The 19,343-nt window shown below is 43.0% G+C and overlaps 3 protein-coding genes across 3 annotated transcripts; all 3 read left to right on the forward strand.

The window, feature by feature from the left end:
• The first annotated feature begins 4,080 nt into the window (after positions 1-4,080).
• Positions 4,081-6,635, forward strand: LOC105208249. The gene is made up of 3 exons (XM_011178055.2): positions 4,081-5,096; positions 5,180-5,597; positions 5,691-6,635. Exons 1-3 carry the CDS (start codon positions 4,081-4,083, stop codon positions 6,633-6,635), a joined length of 2,379 nt encoding a protein of 792 aa, XP_011176357.2.
• A 43-nt stretch (positions 6,636-6,678) lies between these two features.
• Positions 6,679-7,593, forward strand: LOC105208251. Its single transcript, XM_011178056.1, has one exon. The coding sequence runs from the start codon at positions 6,679-6,681 to the stop codon at positions 7,591-7,593; it is 915 nt and encodes a 304-aa protein (XP_011176358.1).
• Positions 7,594-7,634: 41 nt separating this feature from the next.
• On the forward strand, positions 7,635-8,984 carry LOC105208252. The gene has a single exon (XM_011178057.2). The coding sequence runs from the start codon at positions 7,635-7,637 to the stop codon at positions 8,958-8,960; it is 1,326 nt and encodes a 441-aa protein (XP_011176359.1). The 3' UTR covers positions 8,961-8,984.
• The last annotated feature ends 10,359 nt before the right edge of the window (positions 8,985-19,343 follow it).

Genomic DNA, 19,343 nt, shown 5'->3' on the forward strand with positions numbered 1-19,343 from the left:
TTCCTCACTGCTAATTCCTCGTCTCTCTAACGGAATTTATATGACAAAACAGATGTACGCACTTCTTTGTAATCTGTCAATTTAATGTTTTACAACTCAATCAATAATGATTTTATTAAAAAATTACAGAAAAACCTTTGTATTCATCTTGGCCGAGATCCGATAGCGCACGGTGCAATAGCCCACCAACCAATCATCTTGACTTATCTAACCCAACCAACGGAAAAACTCTAGGGATCGGCCATTGTGAGTGGTAGTGGGCTATCGGTCCCGTGCGCTATCGGGATCCGCCCATTCGTCTTATTGACATTTATAATTTTTACAGAAACACAAAAACCGATTTTAATTTTTAAAAATATTCATCATGAGAAATTTAAAAAAAAATGTTTACAAAATGTTTTGTCAATACACATTTATTGTTTACTTAGCAAATATTTTAGGTATATTTAGAAATTTTTTGAAAACAAATATACATTTTTGCGCCGTTTAATATTTACTGTTCGGTACATTAATTTATAAAATAGTTCATTTATTGATTAATCTATTAATATTGATTAATCTATTATACATGCCACAGTAAAAGTTTTTTAAGGTAATAAAAATATTAAATTTTCAACAAATTTTTCTTTAGACCTCACTTTTCTCTTTCAATTCTATTAAAACATATGATTTCATCATTAATAAGGTATTTTACAATGTTCATTAATTATATGTATGTATACAAAGTGTTCAAGAACAAAGAAACCTACCGCTTTGAAAACATGGAGATAAAAAAGGACAAAAGAGTTTTATACCGTTTTACGATATTCGCTATAATTATCAAGTTATAAAATAAAACGTATGAGCCAATGTGCGGTGCATTTATCAAATGTGTAAGAAGACATTTTAGCTAAAATAACACATTTGTTTTTTGCAGTGTATGTACACGTGGTGCGGCAAATTCAGACCATCGCGCCGTGCAAATTCAAACAACAACGCGTCACTTGTCCCACCGCGCGCTCTTGCCTACGAGCTAAGCGCGATGGCGCGCCGTCACGACAAAACAAGCAAGCGCGCGCACAGCTGCTATGCGGTCCTGCCGTGTGTATGTCGCAGGCAAATAGCAATTTTAAAAAAATAGTAACTGACTAGTCAACTAGCATTTGCCAGATTAAATTAGGTTAGAATAAATCCCCCCTCGTGGGTGACTCACCTTGTTGTGGGAACTCTCTTTGCTCAGACAGAGGGTCTAAGAGGTCACCAGTGAAGACATTGCCTTTAGCTATGAAGACAGATGTAACGAACCAAAGCGCTATGCGCGGAGAGCGTTAAGAGAGGAGAGGCCAGTGATCCCTGTGTCTGGGGACGGTACCGTTTTTACGGCTCGCGTCCTGGCATGAGGAAAGTCGGCTCCATTGAACAGATGAATGGAACGCTGGGATCCCGAAATTCCCGGACCCAACGGGCTGGGCCGTCTCTGGGCCGCCCCGAAGTATTCCGGGTCAGGGTCAGAGCAGTGGAGGACAGTCTGGCACGCACCTTGTGGAAAACTCTCCCCGAGGTTAGACTAGCTCCGGGGCCGCTTGGAAGTATTCCGAGGCAGGGCTCGGGGCGAGTCTGTTAGTGCCCGGTGTCTCCACAACGGCATTCCTTCCAAAGCGGGACACTGGGCTGGTGGTGTGTTCGTCGTAGGGCCTACTCCTCACGGCAAACGTGCTGGACGGCAGTTAGGGTGCAAAGGAGGCGCAGCCTCCGTTGCCCGATCTGTCCGTGGGGCCCCCCGGATGGCGCCATCCGTGACGGTGCCCCCACTGTCGGAGGTGACAGAGCCTCGAAAGCCGCGAAAGTCTGAGGCTTGCCCCGCCCCCGGTGAATAAAAGGCTAGAGGCCCGTGCACGAGATAACACATTCCCATCCTCTTCGGATGGTGTAGGAGATACGCCGGTCGATGAAACCGTCATGGGAAATGGGATCAACTAAAAATAAACTCAAACTCAACCTCTAACACACAAGATCAGGGAGGGAACAGCGCAAGCTCTTGCACGGGCGCAAAGAGAGATACGGGCGCAAAGAGAGATACGGGCGCGGCGGATCCCCCGCGCCTACAGGTTACGTCAACGTGGCCCCGGCGGAAAGAAGGGAGGACTTATTTACGTAAAGAAACCTTGCACCGCAGCGGGCAAGCTGGAGTACTTCAGCCCGATTCAAAGCGGCGAGGGGGGCAACTTTAGGAGGCCAGGACCCAAGTCCAGAAGAAAAAGACCAGGGTTGTCAGCTCGGTCAGAGTGACGCCCCCGTATACCTTGCGGGAGTATCCCCCACTGTCGAGGGGAAGGCCGTCCTATGACTATGGTTTCCACTGGCTTACCCGGTGATAGCGTGAAAGGAGCGAAATGCATGTTGATCGAACCCGACCCACCCATGCAATACTCTGCGGATGATGATGGCGGTGACTCCAACACTAACACCGCAACGACGGCCATGGCGGCCAGTACCGCAACGACGGCCACGGCAACAAGCCAAAAAAGGAAAACCAACAAGATGGAATTTTCCTCGGACGCAGACAAGAACAGCAAGATGGAAAGGACGATTTCGGCAGAGGAGCGGGAGGACGCCTACGTACAAGCTGAGGCGGAGCTCCTCAGGAGGTGGCGCGCCAAGGACAGGATCCGATAGCGTTGCCATAGTCCACCAATCAATCATCTTGCACTACTGTTAATATGACAAATAATTATAAAAATTTGAAGAATTGTAAATAAAAAAACACAATTGAAGTAGCTAAAACTGACGAATCGATAACAGCCAAATTGTCAGGATCAATAAAGTTTGCAAATTGCAAATTCAAGGAGGTAGTATATATATCTAAATTAACTACTAATGTACTATCAATTCGAACAATAATGGATAGTGGAAAAGTTCTATTTACAGGAAACCAAGTTAAAATTATTTATTGAAATAAAACAATTTTAAAAGAAAATAAAACGAAGAGTAGACTTTACGAAGTTAAACTGAAAAAATAAAGAAAAGCTAAAACTTATTTATCTGAAAAAGTTTTTGATTTAGCGAAAATGTGGCAGAGAAAACTTCATTTGAGATATAATAATTTGAAGAATCTTACAAAGATGATAAATGAAATAGTCCTGTCAACAACTAAATTTAAAAAATCAAAAATTTTACAAAACTTGTTTCAAAGCTAAACAAGAGAAAAATTTAGTACTTTAAGAATAAAAACAAAGAGGCCATTACAACTAATACACACAGATTTATGTGGCCCAATTTCACCCGATATATGGGATGGAAATAAATATTTTATTATTTTTATGGATGTTCGGGATGGCGCGAGAGACCGGGACGGGGTGCGAGGCGTTGTCTCTTTTCCCGATTTCGTGGGAGACCGACGTTCGCGAGAGGGAAGCGAAGGCCGGCCGTCAGGCGATGACACGGCCGCGAGCGCGAACATGCGCTCGAGCGTGGCAAACGACGAGCGGGAGCGTGCGCTCGGGCTGTGCTGGATTGCCAGCAAACGTAGCGACAAATATTGACGCCTTCGGTATTCGACGATCCTTCTGGAAAGATCCGGAGAGTGGAATGTTGTTGACGATCTCTCGTTTTCCCGCCGGAATCTTTCTAGAAGGATCACTGTCTTGCGACGAGACGCGCGTCGCAGTCGCAATTGAATCTCGAGACAGATAGTACGCGAAAGTTAGAGTACGTGAACTTTGAAACGGCTTGCTTCCCTTGTCGGACTTTGATCGGATTAGTACCGCATTGGAAAGGCGTCGATGCGTGCGTGAGCATTGTGTCTGTTCAGAGTGCGGTGGGCTAGTTACACTTCGAGCGCGGTAATCTCCGGGTTAAGAAGAGAACACATTCGCGTTGACTCATGCTTTCTTTATCGGGCAGTCGCCTAAACCGTCTCCGTCTCAATATTTCATTTCGCCGTCTTACAGTCTCTCAAGTTTCAAGTCTCAGCGCGAACATTTGCTGGTCCTTCGAGCCGGATTTCCGGGTTGCCGGTGCCGGATTTTTTGAGTGAGTGCTGTGACGTGACTGTGATATTCGTTGACTATCGTTCAGTGAGCTTACCTCCGCAAGATAAAAATGGCTAATCCTTGGGAAGACCTCGTGCAAGCTCAGCATGACCTGTTCGGTCTTCTCTCGCAATCCTACGAAAACATGAGGAAGTCTGGAGAAGCCAACATAACGCTCGGGCTACTGGAAGCCCGCCTCCAGACCTTGGAGAGTTATTGGGGCAAGTTCGTCACTCGACATGAGCAGCTACTCATGGAGTACGGAGACGACCTTGAGGACCACGAGTACTTGACGGACGACCTTATGCTCAAGGCCGATATATCCTTCCACGTACAGAAGGGCAAGTACCTTGACGATATGCGCACGATGCGCGGTCCGGGCCATGCGGTATTCGCCGCTCCCGTCGCAGCTCCCGCTGCCACGTCTGCTGCCGCCGTCGCGGCCGCTGCTCCAACCATCGCGGCAGCGGCTCCCGTCGTTGCGAGGTTGCCTCGCATTTCAATACTACAGTTCTCCGGTCAGTACGAAGTCTGGCCAGCCTTTTGTGACCTTTTTTCTTCGCTGGTTATTAGCAATCAATCCGCCACGCTGGTTGAGAAGCTCCATTACTTGAAAACCAGCCTGAAGGGAGAGGCTGAGCAAGTTACTCGCCAGCTATCTACGACTGAAGCCAACTTCGAGCGTACCTGGCGAGCATTGAAGGAGCATTACGAGAACAAGAGGCTCCTGGTGAGGTCATACATCTCACGACTTCTGTCACTACTTAAGATGAAGGGTGAGTCGGCCGCTGATCTCCGCAAAATATATCATTGCGTACAGACAACCGTCCGATCTTTAGAGGGGATCGGTCGCCCCTTGACGCGTAGTGATGACCTTTGCGTGCAATTAATTACGGGCCTCCTCGATTCGGTGTCACGGCGGAAATGGGAAACGCAACTTAGTAGTACGGCGGAACCGTCGTCCCTAGACGAGTTGCTCGTGTTCATCAATCAGAGGATGCGGACTCTCGAGTCGCTGACTACCTCGAAGAGTGAGGCTCGACGAAGACTTCTTCAAGTGCCCCTCGTCAAAAACAGACCTTACAGGTGCGTACGCAAAGAAGCCAGCGAGGCCGCTGCTTTCTTTGCAATCAGGACCACTACGTACGTCAGTGCGAATCGTATCTCAGCAAGACGGCTGTCGAGCGGAAGCAGTTCGCGGGTTCCAATGAATTGTGTGTCAACTGCCTCAGCAAGCACAAGCTTGCCGATTGTCCGTCGAAAAAACCGTGCCTGTCGTGCAATGAGCGTCATCACTCAACCTTGCACGACGCATACTCCGCTGTCGCGGTTGTAAATACTCATCTTGCGAGATTGAAGAAAAAGGCCCAAATGGCCATGCTGCTGCAAACAGCTCGCGTCCGAGTGAAGGATCGCTGCGGTGTCGACCACGTCGTGCGAGCACTGGTCGACACGGGAGCGGAGATGTCGTTGGTGACGGAGTCACTGGCTCAACGACTGCGATTGCCGCGCTCGCGATCGGCCTTCGCCGTCTTCGGGGTCTGTGGGAAGAAGTCCGGGGTATCGCGCAGTCTCGTCGAACTGCAGGTATCGCCTTGAGAGGGCGGTCCGTCGTTGCTGGTCTCTGCGTTAATTCTTCCGCGAATAACGTTGTACGAGAGCGTCTTCCGGGCGGACCAGAGCGCCTGGTCACACTTGAACGGTATCACCCTCGCCGACCCGGAGTTTTTAGAGTTAGACCCGGTGGACATCCTTCTAGGAGTTGATGTTTACAGCACCATCATCCAAACGGGAGCAAGGCTGGGCGAGCGTGGCCAGCCTGCTGCACAACTTACGGCGCTGGGTTGGTTAGTCTCCGGACCAGTCGGTCCAGCAGGGTCTTCCGACCGCACACTGTCCCTGCAATGCAGGATCGAGAAGGACCTTTCCAGTCTGGTGAGGAACTTCTGGCAGCTGGATGACCTGCCCACAGGTCCTGCGCCCCTCATTCCCTCCGAGCAAGAGTGTGAGGATCTCTACCGACGTTCACATAACCGACAGTCGGATGGCCGTTACGTCGTGCGGCTGCCAGTGGTTGCCCCTCTGTCCGACCTGGCAGCCACCAAGCATGCCGCTTCCCGTGCTCTGACGGGCACGGAGAAGCAATTGGCACGAGACGACCGACTGCGTCAAATGTATTTGGACTTCATGAGGCAGTATGAAGACTTAGGCCACATGACGCCGGTGCAAACTGACCGAGATGCCGGGGATCGTGTGAGCTACCTGCCTCACCACGGGGTCCTGCGGGAGGCCAGTTCCACTACGAAGCTGCGTGTGGTCTTCAATGGTTCTACGACGGTCCTGTCCGGCGATTCTCTCAACCGGAGCTTTCTGGTGGGCCAGAACCTGCTGCCTCCACTCGCCGACGTTCTCCTGAGGTGGCGGCTTCCTCGCTACGTCCTTGCCACAGACATAGAAAAAATGTACCGGCTGATCCTGGTCCACCCTGAGGACCGGGATCTTCAGCGCATCCTGTGGCGATACCATCCCCAGGACGAGATGATGGAGTATCGCCTAAACACCGTTGGCGTGCGCTCCATTCTTGGCGATGCGCACTCTTCTCCAGCTGGCCGACGACGAGGCTGAGAACTACCCCCTAGGAGCTCGAGCACTTCGTGGGGAAGTTTACATGAACGATATCTTAACCGGCGCCTCTACCTTGGAGGAGGCGTGCGAGCTGCAACGGCAGCTGACTGGATTGTGCATGGCGGGCGGCTTTCCCCTACGCAAGTGGTCGGCAAACGATGCAGCTATCTTAGCTGACGTTCCTGCGGAGCACCGGATGCAGCGGGACCTTCGGGATTGGCGACCACACGAAACGCAAGGGACTCTGGGTCTGCGGTGGCATCCAGCCACTGATGAGTTCTCCTTCGCCGTTCCGGAGGCCACGTTGACTGACGTCACCAAGAGATCGGTGCTCTCATTTACCACACGCCTCTTTGATCCCCTCGGTTGGCTGGATCCTGTGGTGGTGAGAGCAAAAATCGCCTTTCAGGCTACCTGGCTGCTGGGATTAGCGTGGGACGACCCGCTGGACGAAGCTGCCGCTCGACAGTGGCATGCCTACGCGGAGGAGCTTCCTCGGCTCGAATATATCCGAGTTCCTCGCTGGTTGGACGTCGCATGGCCGGCCAATGCTGCGGAAATCCATGGCTTTGCCGACGCTTCTGAGCGTGCCTACGCGGCGGTGCTATACATAAGGACCAGCGTCGGCGACTCTTGGCGGACGAATCTGGTGGCGGCCAAGACCAAGGTCGCTCCTCTGAAAACGGTTTCGCTGCCTCGGTTGGAGCTGTGCGCCGCCGCTCTCCTGGCTAAGCTCACCTCTCATGTTTGTTCCGCGCTCAGCCTGGATCGGCTTCGGATCCACCTGTGGTCGGACTCCACGGTTGCCTTGGGATGGATACGCGGTCACCCGACCAGATGGAAGACCTTCGTAGCCAACCGCGTGGCCGATATTCAAACCAGGGTCCCGGACGCTCTGTGGCACCACGTGCCTGGGCTCGAGACTGCGCCTCTCGTGGTTTGTCCCCCCGAGAGCTAGTGGAGTATTCTCTCTGGTGGCAGGGGCCGCCGTGGCTCCGGATGGCTCCTTCGACATGGCCCTGCGATGCTGCCATGCCCGACGAGGATGGCTGGCCGGAGGCAAAGCTATCGATCCATGCTGCCAGAACTGCGCCCGGTCTCGTGGAGGAACCTGACGAGCTCCGACGATTCTTGTCACTCCGTCGGCTGCTGCGTGTGACCGCCTGGTGTCGTAGATGGCTTCTCCGCGGACCTGCCGACGGGCCCGAGGTGACGGTGAACGAACTGGAGGAGGCCAGGCTGATCTGGATCCGGCAAGTCCAGGCTGGATATTACAGGGGCGACTTACGAGCTCTTCAGCAACACCAACCTCTACCCTCTTCCAGTTCACTTTTACGATTATATCCATTTTTAGATTCTCAAGGCCTTTTGCGCGTGGGTGACCGAATTAAGCACTCTCTCCTGGCGTACGATAAGCAACATCCGGTCATTCTCCCAGGCGATTCTCACCTGACACGTCTGGTAGTGGAGACTAGCCACCGCTGTTCTCTGCACGGCGGGGTCCAGATGACTCTTGGAGCGATCCGACAGCGCTACTGGATCCCGTGCGGAAGAGCCGTTGTCAAGCTGTGGTTGCGTCGTTGCGTTACCTGCGTGCGGTGGTGGGCGGCCATTCCGCAGCAGCTGATGGGGAGTCTGCCGCGGGATCGAGTCACTCCCGCGCGGCCTTTCTTCAACACGGGCGTGGACTACGCCGGGCCCATTCAGCTGCGGACTAGTAGGGGACGTGGCCAGCGCTCGTACAAGGCATATATCGCCGTGTTTGTTTGCCTGACTACTCAAGCGGTCCATCTCGAGGCGGTGTCGGACTACACCACCGACGCATTCCTGGCCGCTTTGCGTCGGTTTGTATCCCGTCGCGGTCTTTGCCACACGATCCGAAGTGACTGCGAGACGAACTTCGTCGGCGCCGACGCCCAGTTGCGAGCCTTCTTTACCGAGGGCAGCCAGGAGCTACGCCGGATCGTCGGACAACTGGCAACGGAGCAGATTCAGTGGAGGTTCAATCCTCCCTCGGCACCGCACTTCGGCCGTATTTGGAAGGCCGCGGTAAAGTCATTGAAGCACCACCTGTGGCGAGTCCTGGGTGACTCCACCTTGACCTTCGAGGAGATGAACACCCTCCTCGCTCAGGTAGAAGCGTGCCTAAATTCTCGCCCGCTCCAGGCGTTGTCCGACGATCCCGAGGACTTGTCGGCCTTGACTCCCGGCCACTTCCTGGTGGGGGGACCGATGACGGCCGTGCCTGAGCCATCACTGACAGAGTTGCCTGCCAACCGTCTGACCCGTTGGCAGTTTCTGCAGCAGATGCGCGATCACTTCTAGGAGCGCTGGTCCCGCGAGTACCTCTCTCGTCCATCGACCTAAATAATTAAAGGGAGTGGCCGACTACCACGTGAGACGCCGGTGCCTCATCCGGAACGAGACCACACCGCCTACGCGCTGGCCGCTCGCGCGCATCGTCCAAGTTCATCCCGGTGAGTATGGACTAACTCGTGGTTACCGTCCGGACAGCGGCGTCGACATTCACGCGTCCGATTGTCAAGATCGTCCTGCTGCCAGTTTGCGACAACGAGGAGAATGGGGAGCCACTTGACTAGCGGTTCAGGCGCCTCGCCCGCGGTGCATGAATCTGCGATTGCACCTGTCTAGGATACCAGCGTATTAATTGTTACATAGACTATAATAGAGTTTAGCTCCTTCCTTTGTTAACGCCTCTATTCTTTATACGCGACTCGCCATGACTACCGCGTGTATGTGTGTAAGATTTATTGCTTTTCTCTATACATAAAACTTCAGCGATTCGCGCTGTCCGCTGCGCCTTGCGAGCTCCTCGTCAGGGAGGTTGTAGTGCCTTGCGGGTAACCGGCACAGAGGGACCCCAAGGCTCGACCTGGGCATGTCGCCCAAAAAATGATTCGGGCGAGGCGGGCGGGATGTTCGCGATGGCGGGGACGGGGTGCGAGGCGTTGTCTCTTTTCCCGATTTCGCGGGAGACCGACGTTCGCGAGCGGGAAGCGAAGGCCGGCCGTCGTCAGGCGATGACACCGCCGCGAGCGCAAATATGCGCTCGAGCGTGGCAAACGACGAGCGGGAGCGTGCGCTCGGGCCGTGCTGGATTGCCAGCAAACGTAGCGACAAATATTGACGCCTTCGGTATTCGACGATCCTTCTGGAAAGATCCGGAGAGCGGAATGTTGTTGACGATCTCTCGTTTTCCCGCCGGAATCTTTCTAGAAGGATCACTGTCTTTATAAGACGCGAGAGCGAGACGCGCGTCGCAGTCGCAATTGAATCTCAAGACAGATAGTACGCGAAAGTTAGAGTGCGTGAACTTTGAAACGGCTTGCCCCTTGTCGGACTTTGATCGGATTAGTTCCGCCATCGATAGGCGTCGATGCGTGCGTGAGCATTGTGTCCGTTCAGAGTGCGGTGGGCTAGTTACACTTCGAGCGCGGTAATCTCTGGGTCCTTAAGAAGAGAACACATTCGCGTTGACTCCCGCTTTCTTTGTCGGGCAGTCGCCTAAACCGTCTCCGTTTCAATATTTCGTTTCGCCGTCTCACAGTCTCTCAAGTTTCAAGTCTGAGCGCGAACAATGGATGTGTGTGTGTGTGTGTGTGCGTGCGTGCGTGCGTGCGTGCGTGCGTGCGTGTGCGTGCTGTGCGTGCGTGTGCGTGTGCGTGTGCGTGTGCGTGTGCGTGTGCGTGTGCGTGCGCGTGCGCGTGCGCGTGCGCGCGCGCGTGTGTGTGTGTGTGTGTGTGTGTGTGTGTGTGTGTGTGTGTGTGTGTGATTATACACATTTGATAATGATATATTTAAAAACAAAAATTGAAGCAGCTGAAAAAGTCAAAGAGTATATTAACAAAATTGAAGTAAAATAGAATATAAGAGTTGCTAAAATTAGATACGATAACAGAAAAGAATTTATAAATAATACAATTTTATCCTGGTGTAAAAATAAAGAAATTGAATTGAACATGACTGTACCTTACTCTCCTCAATTGAATGGTAAAGCAGAATAACGCTTAAATAAAACTGTAATGAAAAAAATTAGAGCTTTGCTTTTTGTTGCAAAAATGAAAAAAGAAATATGGGGCAAGGCATTGTATAATGCAATGTATATACTCTATAGATCGCCAACAGTAACTTTAAAGAAAACATCTTTTGAAATGTAAAAAGACAAGAAACCAAACTTGAAGAACTTGCAAATATTGTGAAGCAAATTTTATGCAAAAATTTTAAAACTTTTGAAAAAGTTAGATAAAAAAAGTGAAAGTTATCAATTTGTTGGTTATGCACCATGTGGTTACAGACTCTGAAATAAAAATAAAAGAAATATAATTATAGCAAGAAATATAAAATTTAAAACTATTACAGAGTTGACAAGTATAGGTTCTGAAGAAAAGAAAAAGGCAGTTAATTTGCTAGATATATCGAATAAAGACGTAGAAAAAGAACAAGAAGAAAATAATAGTGAAGATGAAGAAAACGAAGACATCTTTATAGATGCTGAAAGTCAAGAGATGAATTTCAAAATATTCAAGAGGATGAAAAAGAAACCAAGATCGACAAGACAAAAAAAACTCCAAAAAAATCCACGGATTTTGCTTTCGAAGGGGCTACTACTGGTGATAAAAAAAAATGGACAAAAGCGATTAACGAAGAAAAAAAAACTCTTTTAAAGAAAGTAAAGTTTGGGAAGTATCTGATAATAAGCATATTAAAAATGGTAAACCTTTACATAGTAAAAGAGAGCGGATCCCGATAGCACACAAAACCGCTAGCACACCACCACTCACAGGGGCCATTGCATAGAGTTTTTCCGTTGGTTGGGTTAGATAAGTCAAGATGATTGGTTGGTAGGTTATCGCACCGTGCGTTATCGCACGGATCTCATCCTCAGCCAAGAAGTCCGCGTAGCGACATTCCGCGGATAAAATTAGAACTAATAACGTGAAACGTGACGATAAAATTTTGTTGTGTATGTCATTTTGTTGTTATGTATTTCATTGTAAAAATATGACTTGTCTCGTATTTATCAAATTCGTAAAAATGGACCGCAAATAAAATTTCTTTGAATTTTATACATAAAAGTACATTTTTCACTCCTTTTAATAGATACCCATACGTTTTCCTGTCAGAACAGGCGTCACTTTACGTGCTTTTTATGACTATGTACTAACTATTAGGCGAAAAAAAGATAGTCGTGACCAATATTTAGAAGTGTTTTAAACTTATCTGCTTTAGTCTATTTTATCCAAATTAGCTTTATTTACAAATGGCATGTTTGACAAAATTCCGTGTCATTTCACACAATTTCTCGCTTCTGACGTCACGACTTCAATATTGTCGCGGCGAGTACTCAGGAGCCTTAAAATTAATTAAAATCTTTAGAAATATTGAAACTTACATAGGACTTAAAATTGAAAATAATAAAGATCATTTAATCCTAAATCAAAAAGATTATATGAAGAAAATTGTACAACAAAGTAAAATGGAAAATGCAAAAAAAATGCAGTAAAAGTACCTCTTTTGCGTGAGGATAATAATAAAACACCATTAAAGATAAAGAATTATCCCTATAAAGAAATGGTAGGCAGTTTATTCTACACTTCATCTAAAACAACACTCATATCGCTTATGGAGTAAATTTTATTAGCAAATTTGTTGAAGAGCCAAGTGAAGACAGAATAAATAATTTAAAACATATTTTAAAATATTTAAATAGAAACATAAACACCAGAATAAAATATGAGAAAAATGCTAATATAAATTCATTGTAGGTTTATTGTGACGCAGATTTTGCTGGTAATACTGAAACAAAAAGAAGTACAACAGGATATAGCCTAGTTTACACCGAGCACTTGATACACGTACTAACTAGTAATTTTCTATTAAATTATCTTAATTTCGGCAATGAATTTAAAAAATAGTGTACTAAGCTGGTACAATATGAATCAAGATAATTAAATATATGTATCATATACATATATACGCATCGTCGAAAGTAAGATAATTTAATAGAAAATTACGAGTTAGTACGCGTATTAAGTGCTCGGTGTAAACTAGGCCATTACTTTCTTCGGAGGTGGACCTATTAGTTGGTGCTCAAGAAAATAACCCATCATAGCATTATTTACTACAGAAGCTTAATACATAGCTGTTGCTGAATGCTGTAAAGAATTGGTTTATCTAAAGGAAATATTATAAGAATTACTTAATAAAGAAGTAAGAATTGATTTGAACATTGATAACCAAAATACAATTGTTTTAATTAAAAATGGAATTGTTAATAAAAAAAGCAAACATATTGATGTTAAATCTAGATTCATACATGAGCTTGTCAAGGATAAAATAATTATAATTTAAAATATTGTCCAGCAACAGAACAATTGATAAACATTTTAACTAAACTTTAATGGAAATAATTTTATTAAATTAAAAGATAAAACTGTAACAAAACTAAATCAGATTTAAGGGAGAATATTGATTGGTAAAACTGATTTAGTTGCGATATAGATCATATAACTGATCAATCTATGATGCGTTTTATTTTTAAATCACTTAGCAACGTTTTAATTATTAATCGTCCTTTTTGTGCGGCGACTCGGTGAACTCACCTTGCAGACTTTTGTTAATAAAATAATTAAATATAATAAGACTCGATGATTATGTAAATAGATATTAATTACATTATTTAATACTTGGTTGTTTTCTATTCATGAAACAGATTTATATTTTGAGTTGTCTCAAATTATACTAAATTTAAAATATTGTAAAGAGTTTCTAATTAGTATGTTTGTATTATAATACACAATGTTAAAAATTGGCAACAGAATTTAATGAGAAAGTAATGGAAGTAAATTTCAAGCAGGTACATTAAAAGACATTTAATAGAGGAGAAGAGGATATTATGGGTACTCGGCAATATGGCTACCCCTATTATTTCCGTCGTTAGGTAACGTATTCTAACAATTGCTTATGAAGTTATTCGTTTAGTAGCCCACCGTTTTTTAGTGATGCTAATATACCAATACATAATAACTGACAATTGTTACAAGGCATTTTTACTTTTGAGCACTTCTAAACTTTTTCAAAGTACACTTTCTTAATCTTTTTAATCTTTGATAAATCAATTGTCATTCTAAAGAGTGGTGTTTAGAAACATTAGAGACATCATTTTATGCTTGTTGTTTAATGTTAAACAAGGATAAAATAATATTTTTAATAAAATTTCTAAAGCGTCTGAATGCAGGAAATTGTATATCAGGAAAATTCTAAACAATGAAAAATTAAAAATATATAATTTTGTAACAAAGTACTGTATTTCTTTTAAACTAAACTAATTTTTTAAAATTATTTTTACAGACAGCCATATTACCACTTTTTTTCTTCCACCGATTATGCAGTGCATTAGATTTTTATAAAACACATCTTAAATAATAAATATTTCATTACTTTGAATCTAGAATCTATCAAACAAGACTCTGACGAATATAATCGTTCAAGTTTTAATAGATAATATTAATTATAACCAAACTTATTCAATAAAATAAAAATAGGTGCCATGTTACCCTCTTCTCCTCTACACATTTAATGCAAATTTAATGTTGTCAAAAGTGCATTAATTTCATGCATAAGATTTTCACTTCTTGATTCATTAAATTTAAATGTATATTAAATTTAATGTGTAAAGTTAATTAAGTTAATTAACTTAAAGTTAATTAAATTTCATGACATTTTTAACAGTGCATATTAAGTTTATGTGTAGGCTTTATATTTATTAAATAAAACTCTAAATTGACACAAATTCTCTTAATTTATTTCGTTAATTAATCACTGCGTTTATAATAAAATAGCTCTAAATTTTATCAAAAAGTGACGCTAGCTCCCAGACTATACGATCCGTGCACGTAATACGGACGAGCAACAAATAGCTTTTCTTCTTAGACAATTTGGCACCCGTTCCTGTTTCAGAAAGTCAGGAACGTTACGGCCATTCCTCGAATAAAAGGGAGTTCCAGAAAAAAAGAAATAAAAAACAAAGTCCAAATGTGCAAGCAAAATCAAATTTGCAACCAAAGTACAATTGCCGATTATGATGCAATCGGCGGATTCAAAAATACTTTCGGTAACGGACGAACACGTCCGCACACGTTCGACGCCCCAAACAGACTTTTTAGCAACAAATAGCGACAATGGCGACAAGGGCGACAAGGCTGTTACGCGTCTTTCACAGTTATCGAAGTAGCCCGTATGGGCGCGCTAGTGTCATGGAGCATAGCCAATAATATTGCTGAGTTAGAAGAACCAATCCCATGACTCAAAGAACCTAAAAGGGCCTCGCACATGAAATGCATAATATAACATAAGCACAACATAAGACCGATGGACCAATGAGCATCCAGCATAAAGTCGCCATATTGATTTACACAGATTTTTATTGGTCTATTGGTTTTATGTTATGCTTGTGTAGTCTTATGCATTTCATATACTAGATTTTTAAGGGCCTAAGCATAATGGCTAACTTATAGCGTTTTTGACTGCAATGGGTTTTAACCCAAATTCGACGCCATTTGCTGGAATTGTCCAATTAGAACGGATCGTCTGACGTTTTAATTGGACAATTTCGGCAAATGGCGTCGAAACTGGGTTAAAATCCACTGCAAGCAAAAACGCTATTACATAGCGTTTTCCATTGGAATGCACGGAGTGCGTACTAGAAACTCGCCGAGTTCAAGTGACACTGTCCAAGTGCATTGAAAGTGCGAGTTTCTTGCACGTTCAATGAAACACTCGCGACTTGATGGGGACGCATAGTAGTATGCAATTTTGAAATTTCTGGAAACGTAGTTTGCAGTGAGTTGCTTATAAAAGTGAACCATTTTCAAGATACACTAGCTGCCATACACTGCTTTATTAGAATATGTACATTTTCCGTTTGTTTTCTGTTCCTGAACTCTCTAAATAAGTGTACACTTAAAATGAAATAGATAGATGTTTCAAAGTTAGCGAAAGCAAGAAAGAACGTTCCAGTGCAGTCTAGTGCAGGAATAGAAAACAAGCCTTTTGTTTCTTTTTGCACTTGCCCATACAGCACAGAAAATTGCAGCAATGTTGCAATGTTGCAGATTGCAATGTAATATTACGGAGACATTGCAGAAACATAAATTAACAATATGCCTGCAACGTCTCATGGCATATGCTAGTAATATTCCGGAAACATTGCAATAGCATAAATTTTTAATATTTATATCAATAGACGAAATAGGTCCATATATGAAGAAACGTCGATTTACAGCCCAATGAACAAACTTTTCATATTTAATTTAATTATTGTATTATATTGATATATATTTTCTAATTACATTCTTATTTAAACAAATAACAGAAAAGTTATTCCAAATGCTATTCTGTATTTGCGAAATTAGTAAAAAAAAACTATAATTTTATATTTGTTTATATAAATACTGAGTTTTAATTATACATATTTTATTTTTTCAATAACGTATATTGACCAGATCTACCAGTTATATACACATATCAGCATAAAGTGTTTACAGGTCATCATGAGGGATCAATTCGCAGCGATCACGGAAGTCAAGCAACGTTCACCAAAGTCGCGATTTGGATGGGGGTGACCTCTTGGAAATTTCCGAAAAAGATTTGCGAGATTTTTTTTGCAAAAAATATTTTTTTTTAATGTTACACAAATATTGTTTTGTTCATTGGAATTACTATATGTGGTGTAATGATATTTATGTGAATATTTTGGAAAAATGGGATGTTTCAATGCAATATTTCAAAAAGCGGACATCTTAATGTTGCTGCAATCTTCCAACAATGTTGCAGCAATGTTTTGCAATCAAAATGCAATATTACAATGTTTTAATAAAATCATTCTGCAATGTTCCTGGAATCTCTCTGTGCTGTATGGGTGCATTCATAACAAAATTATACCATTTACAAGATTGTCAGGATGCAATTAGTGGTGTGCAATTTTAAAATATAAAACATTGTAATTTAAAAAATGGATTATTTAAATGTGATAATTATTTAATTATCTAGTGCGAAACAGGTTAAAATGTAAAAAAAGCGAATTTTCAGTTCTTACGTGCTCAAAGAATAAATGTGTAAGCCAAAGAAAGTTGAAATAAAATATTTTATTGTATATATGTTTCATTGAAATAATTATTCCATTAAATTTCTTTTTTCTTCTAATTTTTTTAACAAAGCCTCTTGTTCGCGTCTATCTCCATTATAAGCCTCATTTACATTTTGTTCCTCCGTATCTAATCATCTGGCGCAGCCATATTGCACTCATGATGTAAGAAACAAGGTGAAACAACGCGCATCGTCGACGGCTCGATGCGCGGTAAGAGGCGTGGCTCGATGTGGTGAGCCAATGAAATTTGGGTCCAAATATATCCGCGCAATTTGAATACGAAACAATGATATGTAGTCACACGTACTTAAAATGTAGATGTTGTTAAAAAAAAATAAATATAAAAATGTAAAAATACTTGAAATTTATTATCTTTAACACAAATTACTGTTTCAATAAACATTGTTGTTATAAACATAAAATACAACAATTTAGCCAAACACATAAGCTCATTCTTATAATTTTCCAAATTTTTTCTAATTCAAGTTTAAAAAATTTGAAATAACAATTATCACAATTTTCATTAATGTACAAAGTCTCAACTTTACCTTCACGTTCTTCCTTTTTTAAGTAGCTTTGAATTTCTCCGATTCACCGATTATTTCCGATTCACGTATAAATACAAGTATAAAGACGCCCCAGTACCGGAGCCGTAGCCATATTGAATCTCAAAATTTGGACCCACTTCTGATTGGTCTAGAGCATGGTCCACTGCGCATCTGGTTACTTGTTTCACCTTTCTTCTTACATCATGATTATCGTTGGCTTGCAAAAATCAGCAGAGAGGTTAGTTTAATTTCTTGTAATTTAATTATTTATAAAATAATTTTAATGACGTATTATTTATTAAAATAATTCTAATCATGTATTATTAAAATAATATTTACTAACAATAATTTTTATTTTGAAATAAGAATTAAGCAAAAGATGGATTTTCGAAAAATCCGTGATGCTAAAAATCACAAGTTCTGATTAATTTTAAATTATTAATTGTAAGTAAATTAGATTATATCTGTTTGTGTGCACTAATAGTGCTTAATAAAATTTATTTTGTTTAAGTAGTTGGAGAGGCTACAATAAGTAGTTTAGCTGCCATGCTTATAAATGTTAGACTTTTATTAGATATTATTATAATATAATTTCATACTTATTTCATACAAAATCAAATAAAATTTTTAAAAAATAATATCAATATTGGCAATATCAAAAAATTTATTCTACAAACTTTGCAGTTAATTTTCAGTTTTTGGAAGTTCTTGTGTTTTTTAATTCCTATTTTAAAATTAAAATTATTGTTAGTAAATAATATTTTAATCAATAATATATAATTACAATTATTTTATAAATAATTACAATACAAGAAATTAAACTAATCTCTTTGCTGATCTTTGCAAGCCAACAATAATCACAAATTCAACTTTACGGATCACGGGAGGGTTCCGATAGCGCACATCGGGGTGCGCACGATTGGACACCGCACGATTGGACACCACCACTCACAGCAGCCGATGCCTAGAGTTTTTCCGTTGGTTTGGTTAGATAAGTCAAGATGATTGGTTGGTGTCCAATCGTGCTGTGTCCAAAAGAGTGTCACCCGCGCACATCCTGATAGCCCACCAACCAATCATCTTGACTTATCTAACCCAACCTACGGAAAATCTCTAGGCATCTGCCATTAGGTTTGTTCGAGTTGCTTGAAATCCCCAAAAATTTTGCACTCGAGATGAGATAAATATAAGGCTTGTTTTCTATTCCTGCACTAGACTGCACTAGAACGTTCCTTCTTGCTTTTACTAACTTTCAAATATATATCTATTTCATTTTAAGTGCACACTAATTCAGGGAGTTTAGGAACAGAAAACAAACAGATATATTCGACCGTGAAAAAGAGAGAGACGACGAAGAAATTAATTCAAAAAGGGCAACAACACGAACAGGCCTATTGTGAGTGGTTTGTGTGCTATCGGGATGTGCGCTATCGGGACCCGCCGACGGATCATAGCGCAGTTAGTTACAGTGTTACCAACTTTATGATTAAAAAGACTATTTTCAATAGAACTTTCGGAATACACCCCGGAACCCTCCCAAGACTGCCAGTGTAGGAGCACGTAAGCAATCCCGTAAGAAAAAACGTATCGTCTGCGGCAGGCTTAAATCCCAAGATTAAGGATTGGTTTATAATAGCTGTAACTGTAATGGCTCTGGCAGACCAGCGCGATTTACGACACGCGACGCGCAATTATCCAATAGGCGTACGTCTTTTCAAAAAATTGTAAACGCCTATTGGATAATCGCGCGTCGCATGTCGCAAATCGCGCTGGTCTGCCAGAGCCATAAGAAATTCAGCAATCATGGTTGATTATTCTTCTATAAATCTACTATGATTGGCCAATTTCTTACGGTTACGGCTATTATAAACCAACTATAAGTCAAATTAAAGAGTAAACTACCCAGATAGCACATTGCCGTCTTTGTTGTCGTTTGACACCAAAATGACGCCAAAATTGTCACTTGACACCAATTTGATGTCAAATTGATGC

Source organism: Solenopsis invicta, chromosome 8 (genome assembly GCF_016802725.1).
Source record: "Solenopsis invicta isolate M01_SB chromosome 8, UNIL_Sinv_3.0, whole genome shotgun sequence".
Lineage (NCBI taxonomy): Eukaryota > Metazoa > Arthropoda > Insecta > Hymenoptera > Formicidae > Solenopsis > Solenopsis invicta.

What these genes read in the sequence shown, in the direction of transcription:
- LOC105208249 (XM_011178055.2), top strand. Translation starts at nt 4,081, where the DNA reads ATGGCTAATCCTTGGGAAGACCTCGTGCAAGCTCAGCATGACCTGTTC. An exon ending in GTCAAAAACAGACCTTACAG is followed by an intron (nt 5,097 to 5,179) that starts GTGCGTACGCAA and finishes ATCGTATCTCAG; the next exon opens with CAAGACGGCTGTCGAGCGGA. An exon ending in GCAGTCTCGTCGAACTGCAG is followed by an intron (nt 5,598 to 5,690) that starts GTATCGCCTTGA and finishes CGGGCGGACCAG; the next exon opens with AGCGCCTGGTCACACTTGAA.
- LOC105208251 (XM_011178056.1), top strand. Translation starts at nt 6,679, where the DNA reads ATGAACGATATCTTAACCGGCGCCTCTACCTTGGAGGAGGCGTGCGAG.
- LOC105208252 (XM_011178057.2), top strand. Translation starts at nt 7,635, where the DNA reads ATGGCTCCTTCGACATGGCCCTGCGATGCTGCCATGCCCGACGAGGAT.